This window comes from Chanos chanos, chromosome 1 (assembly GCF_902362185.1).
Source record: "Chanos chanos chromosome 1, fChaCha1.1, whole genome shotgun sequence".
NCBI classification, from domain to species: domain Eukaryota; kingdom Metazoa; phylum Chordata; class Actinopteri; order Gonorynchiformes; family Chanidae; genus Chanos; species Chanos chanos.
This window is the reverse complement of record NC_044495.1, coordinates 27,188,020-27,196,335: the sequence shown is the minus strand read 5'-3', so window position 1 is coordinate 27,196,335 and position 8,316 is coordinate 27,188,020. Positions and strand designations below refer to the sequence as shown.

Here is an 8,316-nt window from a genome sequence, read left to right as displayed (position 1 = left end):
TGGGACAAGGATTAAGAGAGTGGAGTTGAATTCTGTCTTCAGAAACTGAAGGAAACCTGCTTTTTACGCAAACCAAACTGTCATTATCATTTTCTGCACCCAACACAAAACATATTGCTACAGCCCCAGTGATCTAAGTATTGATGATATGAATGGCACACACTATTTTCATCACTTTAAACACTTAAATATTGACAAGGTTTCAGTACATGTCTTAGAAAGAACAGAAAGAAGCTGTTAGGGGCTCACTGAGAGTGCTCTTCAAAATATATATTAGTCACAATATTCATGTTTAAAAAAAATGGCATCAATAAAGACAGAGGCAATCCACTGAATGAAATTATGGCTGTGGTCGATCAAGTTTCATTCAGTTCAGAGAGAAACAAGGTACCAGTCATGTTGAGCAAAAGGCTGTAGTGTTGCTGGGAAGTGGGCAAAAAGATAATTATAATTCATTCATATATTGTTTGTGTACTTTTGGAAACTAGTCTGCTCTTCACTCAAGCCTGTTGCGTCTCCTAAGCCCAGGTTGGATGTCTTTCTGAATATTCGGAATTATCTCAATGTTATCAATGTTTGTTTCACCAGAGTCTTCCAGGGAAGGCATGCTATTGTCGCTCTCACTTCCCTGGTCTTCCCGCTCTTCTTCAATCTTGTTCTCATCCTCCATAGGTTCATCTCGCACTACCCTATTGCTATAATCTTCGGGTTCAAACCTGAGAGGCTGAGAAGGGACTGTTTGTGTGGCAGCCTCCATTTCCAGCCGGTGCTCTATGGATGGTTCTTGAATAACATCCTGGGCAGCCAAGGATTCAATGAGGTCCTCCAGGTTGTGTTCACAGGACAGGTCTGAAAGTTAGAACCATGACATATTGCCAAGCAATGCAACAGATGCAACTCATATACTCACATATTTCTGAAAGATGAACAATATAAGCAAATATAAGTTGCATTAGTGGAATTTGTTAGTGACCAGTACTCTTTTTAACATGAGTCTTTTGTCTCATTTGGTGTGAATATCAGCAACAAGTACTGTCTTGAATTAACCTGGTTTTAATAGTGTGCATTTATGTACATGTTTCTGACTTAAGTTTGTGCTAAAAGTGGATTTGTTTGTTTTATATCCTCTAATCTCTACCTCTAATTTTCTTGTTACTAGGGTTAGACACCTTCCAATTTCCATCAGTGTGGCATAAATAAAGACTGGATCGATGTAGTTAAAAGGACCCTACATTTGCTGAGCATAAGTGTGTGGTATATAGGAAGTAATCACAGTACCTTCTCTTGTCATTGGTGGACATTCCATTCCTCTTTTCTTCATCAGGTGGCGGATACACTGTAACTGAGACATGAGTTCATTTTTCTGCTCAGTGGCCACGGACTTCACACTGAGAAAGGGAGAAATAAAAAAAAAATTTAAAAAAAGATGACCAAACATTATGAAAATTTCAGTTAATACAGCTTAAAGCATCTGTTAACACTGAAATCAGTTTTGTTGCACCTTTGCATTCATTTATATACCCATTTGCTGTATTTACATAATGAAAGTTATTGATAGTGTATTATCACAGATACAAAAATGATTTAAAGCTATTCATTTAAGTGATTCATACCAAAGTTCTTCAAAACCTTGGAGCTTATTTCATCGTAGTCTTCTTAAATAAGAGGTAATACTGAAGGTTTCCAACACAAAAGCAGGGAATTCAAGCATAAATAACTATTATGGGCTAGGCTGATCTTTTGCACACCCACGCTATTTGGGCTAGGCTGATCTTTTGCACATCATGGTACTTGTTGTAATAGACATTGCTTGCAGACAGGCCCATCAGGTGGGTTTTGTAGTGCTTACCAGTTGGTTAACGGGTCTAGCTGGGTGAGGATGGAGTTGAGCATTTTCTCTGTTTGAGCTAGTCTCTGCTCAAGTTCATTCAGCTGGTTCTCTGCAAAAGGACAGACAAATGTAAGAGCTGACAAACAGGTAGTGACAAAGCCTGTGTATATCCTCAAAAACTACAGTACATCACCGTTGGACAATAATGTAGGCATGCAGATTTGTGTTTTAATCCTGATCAAACACACCCAACAGACAACACATGAATATTAGATTCAGTTATGTCAGTTTTTGACTTTTGGGTGACATACAAAAGTGAACCTTCAACAAGAGAACTCCCTACCTTGGAGACAAACAAACCAGTCAGGCAGTACCTACCTGTTTCTTCAGATTTCTTTGCTCCTAGAGTTGCTTTGACTCTTTGGGCATTTGAGTCATCACCAGATTTAATCTGCAAACAGGAGACAAAGCTTCATGAAATGTGAGGCTAATCTTTGGGTACCTTTAAATGTTTGATCAAATACACAAATGCTCAATCAAATACACTGGGAATACTTCAGTTTCTGCTAGCATTTGTGCTAGCGTAAAGCATAATTTAATGCATGCATAAAAGGACACACTGATAATGAACACTACCTTGAGAAACTTGTATGCAGCAAACACTCCCACGCCAATGGCATAGAGAGGCATTAGGGTGAAGACATAGCCTTTGTTGCTAGACTTGTATTTGTCACTCTTCAGCTCATGTTCCATGAGTTTCTTCATCTGATGAATGTTTTCCGCGCTATGGCCTTGAGGGCCAGCAGCATTCATACTGAACTTCTGGGGGTTAATCGCACCTGGGGGAAGTCCTGAAGCTGCTGGACCAGCTAAACCGACAGTAACATAAAAAAAGAAAAAGAATGAATAGAGGGGTACTTGAAACAATCAAAGCAACACGTTTCTCATAAGGAATGTCAATGTCAGCTCCGAATAGATTACGCAATGTGCTACAGTGCACATTCAAGTGCCACTTGTAACGTTTGAAAATTTGAGCACAAAACAAGACCGTAGCTGCTGCAATGCAATTTTTGTGGCATGCTGGCTACCTTTCCTGTTGTATCTTGCGTCAAATGCTCTGGTATCCCTCAACCCAGTGCCTCCTCCGAACATTCGAGGAAACACTACGAACACAAACAAAACAGCAGTGAATGCGACCACTACTTGCTGTGAAGAAGTGAGAACCATCCTTCTTAACAAAAAAAGGTGGAAAGCAAGAACAAAAATGTGATTGCGTAAAAGACCGTATAATAATGTAGTTCGCTGTCACATTCAACGCTTTCAATGAAAAACGTCGAGAATAAAAGGACATGAGGGTTTTTGTTTTGGTTTTTTTTTTGAACAATTCGCATCCACCCGCTCACAACTTCCCGACTTCTCCATAACCCTCTGCTTCCACTGCTCTAGTTGTCCTGTTTTTAAATTATATTCTGCCATCTAGTGTGTCGGATGCTAACTACTAAAACAGAATAGGAATCGCATGAATAAACTGACAAGGAGAACCAATCACCCAAGTATAAATTCTCTTTAGAACATTACCATAATAAGATTTAAGAAAGGTTTAAGCGAACAACTGCGCCACCAACAGTTAATACACACACGCAGTGCGTGATTTGTTATTTTTTAACAGGGGGATGGCCCGATGGTCACTGACGCTGCCCTATAGAGTATCTAGGTAGGTTAACAAGGGGGATGCATTTTGGTCATTTTACTAACAAGGGGGGGGGGGGGGGTGGCATCCCCCTCATCCCTCTACAGATCGCCTACTGCACACACGTATAAACTATATAAAAGTTCAATTCAAGAATGACGTTATGGTAATTAACCAAGTATTCCTATACTTGATGGTGACATACTGTAGGTTCTCTTCTTCTGAATATATGAAGATATTTTTTGTTAGATGAGAGTGTCTGCTAAAGAAAGACAAGTGACTTGGACCCTCATATTTGTTGTTGTGTGACTATACATTATAGATCATACTCAGTAGAAATATACAGTCATTGTTAATACAGTGTCCAATCCTTATTTTAGCTTGCACCAATATGTGCTACTTGATAGCGTTATAAGTCCAAAACATGGTAGTTTAATACATCCCGTGTGAATCTACTAGTGCAGGCCTCCTGTATTGGACTATTCTTTCATTGTTTGATTTTGTTTGCCTAAATACATGTTTAAACCTTTGGTGTTTGTTCATTTCCCGGTGCACTTTATTTTATAAAAGTGATCTGAAATAAACATGAAATAAATGCAATTAAAAACTGAAATGAAAAATAAACATGATATAAATTAAAGTATACTAAACATTAAAATCAAACGTGTCATTATGTGACCACATCAGAAAAGTTTTTGCAAGCATTAGCGATGAAAAGCTTGGGGGAAAAGGGAAATTGAATCAAAAAGAATTTAAACATTGCTCTTTTTAGTGTAAGTCAGAACATAGAAGAAAGCCCTGGTACCCCATATATCTAAAAGAGGTACAGCTGCTACAATATGTAACCATACACTAGTATGTTGTAATATATATATACTGCATGTGAGGACTGAGTGACTTGGAGAAAAATCGTTTAGAAGGGTGACATCAGCACATCTGCCTAGGCTATAGCCTATATAAAAAATCCATAATAGTGAAAATCTAGATTAAACAGTGCGGAAGACCTCACTCACAGCAGTCTTCCGTACTGATTAGTCCATAATCCGACATCTCTCCTGTAGCGTTTTGGGCTTCGGAAAAATACGATACCCCGCTCTAAACTTTGAGGATATCGGCGGTCGGACTGCAGGTTCCATATGCACACCTTTTCAGCATTCCCCTTGTTCTGAAAGCTTGACAGGCCTTCCGCGTTACGGTTGCTAACGTAAGACTGGGCAGTGGTCGCTCTACGGTGGGGCTTATCAAAGGGAAATATTGAAATACCTGGACAGAGCAGACGCACCCGCTCCTGTCTGCCACTGTACGCGCATTGCATTGAACCACTGAAGCGGGAGCAGAGGTGATGGCTCAAGCTACTCGTTGGTTGTTAGAAAATAACTCAGAATTACGAGAAATAAAGTCAGAACTGATAGAAATAAAGTTGGAATTACAAAAAGTAAAGTCGAAATCTTGAGAAAAAAGTCAGCACTCCGAGAAACGAAGTAGCAATTAAGCAAACTTTTTATTAATGTGGCGGAAACGGGCTTCCACATACAATATTTCATCTTGACCGCCTGGCATGGAATGAGCAACTGACTTGCTGTCTTGGCGTATGAGATCATGTCATTTCCTGGCACATAGTTCATGGAGGCTTTTTTTACTCTGTAATGGAGGCAATTCAAATTGTAGCGAAGTAAAATCCCTCAAAATAAACATACTTAAGTAAAAGTAAAATTACAGCTTTAAAAAATACTCAAAAAGTATAAGTAGGCCTACACAAAAAATCAACTTCGTTACAGTAACGACAGTAACTGTAATTCGTTACTTCCATCCCGGAGTGACAGCAGCACCGGGAGTCAAACATTTATCTTCAAACAACGTGGATCGGGCTGGCTATGAGCTCCCTCGCTTACGAGCGAGAACGTGTTTCTGCTTATATTCGTCCAGAGTTTATATGGAAATGTATCTACCTGCACAAATCAATGAGACTGTACATTAGAAGCGAGCTAGGTTACTGCTGCAATGGTTAAGTTCTCTCACCGTCTTTTTTGGCATAATGTAGGAAGTGTCGTTTAAAATAGTCCAAATTTCTTAGTAACTTTAACAGAGCTGAGTAAATATTTAACTTAAACAGAACAGAGTAAATAGTCGTCGAGAAAGCTCATGCAAAGATGAATTGTTGTACTTCATCTTTTATCCAGGTTAACTGCAAGTGTTTAACAACCACCAAAGCAGTTCGGACGTTGGCGATAGGCTACTCATGGCTTCATCATGCGTACGCATGTAACAGAATGAACAGGGGGTCTTGAAGCTTACCATCAGATGACACTCAACATGCCATGGTGCGTAAATACTTAACAGTGTGCACACACAATGATTAGCTCATGAAGATGCAGATACCGTTCCATCATTTGAATGTTATACTGGCTAATCCGCACTTAGGTGAGGGTGTTGGACCATTGTCCGCCGTTAGGCTGTGTGGCAACCGCGACGCCTCTCTCAAATGGGAGGTGCCGGCGTTCAAATGTCATATTGAAGGCTGCATAATGGTGTAAAAAACATTCAACTGACTGTGTTAAACGCTGTCTCCATCGCCATGCGATCGTAAAATAAGCCAGAAGTCATGTTCCTGTTCTGTTGGTTTCTTGCTACCCTGGCCACCACTATTTCAAACCTGGATACCACGAACAAAAAGTAACAAAGCGTTAGGGGAAGTGCATGTGAAGTTTGCCCGTCCCTGAAGAAATTATTGTAATTTTATACTTAAGTACAAAAACTGTAAATAAACAGTGTGCTACTGGCAAAAATGCTGCCAGTAAATTACTGTAATTTTGATTCTGGTCTATTAGTTGCTCAAGAGTTAAAAAGAAGTCCGCTGACAACCGAGCCTTTTAATACCGCTCTCCCTTCCTCTGGAATGGTTTACCTACAGAAATTAGGGAGGCAGACCCTCTCCATACATTTCAAACCAGACTAAAGACGTATCTATCTTCTCTAAGTTTTGGATAATATAATTTTGATTTGACTTTGTCATAGACATGTAAAGCCCTTTTGAGACTTTAAATAATGATATTGGGCTCTAAATAAATTACTATTATTATTATTTTTATTATTATTATTATTATTATTATTATTATTATTATTACAGACAAATTATTTAACATGGCACACCCTATGCTACGAGGAAGATCTTAATGTCCTGTAACACATAATGCCAGCACACATACGTATGCTACGTCAAAACAATGGCCTGTTTTTTTTTTTTTTTTTTGGAAAATCCCCTCACAGAGCTAACGTGTCACAGGCTAATTACAAAACTCATTGAACACAAATAAGCACGGACAGTCCAAATATCTCTCTGGTTATTACTACATAAAAATGAACAAAAATATGTTTACATTGTGTGTCTGTTATCAGGTTTGGAGTGAAAATCCCCTGACACGCCATAGCAAATGTGCGTCAGAGACAAATCATAAAACTGTCGTCACACAAAACTAAATGAATAATACAAATATTTCTCTGATTTCTACTCCATTAAATTTCATAAAAAGATACTTCCGTTGTGTGTTAATGAATAGAGTACAAAAGCGGACATAATTGCTGTTATTTCTAGATTTGTCAATACGAGCCAGGTACATGCAACTCAGTCACATGCAACTACATTAACTCAGCAACATTCCGTGCGTGCTAGCTGCTTTGGCGGACTTTAGAATTTAGTCTCTCGATTTGCTTTTGCTGTTAGGTTGCCAAGCGATGACAGCCTCAAATAATCTTTTACATTTATTCAGCGGACCTCAAATCCGTGCATTTTTCGTGTCACTAATGTAGTTTGTTAATTTACATTTGCACATTAATGTTTTGGTCCCCCCCGCCGGCACTTGGTGACCTACGCACAGCGCGTGATGCGCGTGTACCTAGCGACGGTCCTGCTGCTGCAGCATATATATTTATTTTAATATATTATTCCAGCATTGCAATCCCCCATTGTAATGCTACATTTTTTAATTTGGCTCCACGTTCCTACCCATTTTTAATCGACCTAGTATGATGTGTTGTTCAAAGGTGTGTTCTTAATGTAGCGTTCTGCGGGATTTGGATGTCAGAAAACAAGTTGACTTAGGTAAATGGCTTGCTTCATGAAAGCCATGATTATTTGGCATTGAAATTATGCACATAGCCAGTTATCACACCTGGTCTGACCCGTCTGATGCATGCTTCACTGTAGTTTCATCTTAGTGTTTTGAAGTCAGCAACGCCAAATGCACCTCTTTTCGTGGATTACCTAACACAGAAAATGTGGTTTGGCCAGATATTCTTGCAGCTTTGCCATTATGCAAATAAAACAGTGGCTGTTCTAAAAGCCCCCTTCCTCTGTTCACGTACTGGTAAGAACGCATTTGCAAGAGCCATCAGACGACAACATATGAGATCCTCTTCATTCCAGTACAAACAGCACAGATTCGTTTTTAACCAGTGAAGGTAAACATTTTTTAATCACTTTTTCTTTCTTTCAGTGCCTTTCTTTCTTTCCATGTGCACTTTATTATTTTTATTTAAAGGAAACTAGCAACAAACAGCAAGATATAAAAAGACAAAGGAATATCGATATATTACGATATGTTTTATTTGAATGAAAATGCTAATATTATATGTTTAAAAAATGTAATGGCAATGAGAGAAGAATCAGTCTACTTGTTGTAAGAAACAGATGATGGAAAACGAGAGGCGAAGGAAAACGCGCTATTCACAAATTCACTTAATCCTTCAGCGAAGCATCAAATGCATTTAAAGTTAACATATTTGGATTATTTTGAAT

The 8,316-nt window shown here is 38.8% G+C and overlaps 1 protein-coding gene across 2 annotated transcripts; it reads right to left on the bottom strand.

Annotated features, from left to right (window-relative positions):
• Positions 1-356: 356 nt before the first annotated feature.
• On the bottom strand, positions 357-3,106 carry LOC115822948 (uncharacterized). 2 transcript variants are annotated; one of them, XM_030786925.1, is made up of 7 exons: positions 2,920-3,106; positions 2,468-2,700; positions 2,210-2,282; positions 1,850-1,940; positions 1,279-1,388; positions 803-849; positions 357-751 (listed from the first exon to the last, which is right to left on the bottom strand). In XM_030786925.1, the coding sequence occupies exons 1-7, from the start codon at positions 3,056-3,058 to the stop codon at positions 497-499; spliced, it is 948 nt and encodes a 315-aa protein (XP_030642785.1). In that variant the 5' UTR covers positions 3,059-3,106; the 3' UTR covers positions 357-496. The 2 variants fall into 2 exon arrangements, with proteins under 2 accessions (XP_030642785.1, XP_030642777.1); XM_030786917.1 differs by having other exon boundaries at positions 357-849.
• Positions 3,107-8,316: the final 5,210 nt, after the last annotated feature.

What these genes read in the sequence shown, in the direction of transcription:
- LOC115822948 (XM_030786917.1), bottom strand. Translation starts at nt 3,058, where the DNA reads ATGGTTCTCACTTCTTCACAGCAAGTAGTGGTCGCATTCACTGCTGTT. An exon ending in CTGCATACAAGTTTCTCAAG is followed by an intron (nt 2,283 to 2,467) that starts GTAGTGTTCATT and finishes TCCTGTTTGCAG; the next exon opens with ATTAAATCTGGTGATGACTC. An exon ending in AAAGAAATCTGAAGAAACAG is followed by an intron (nt 1,941 to 2,209) that starts GTAGGTACTGCC and finishes GTCCTTTTGCAG; the next exon opens with AGAACCAGCTGAATGAACTT.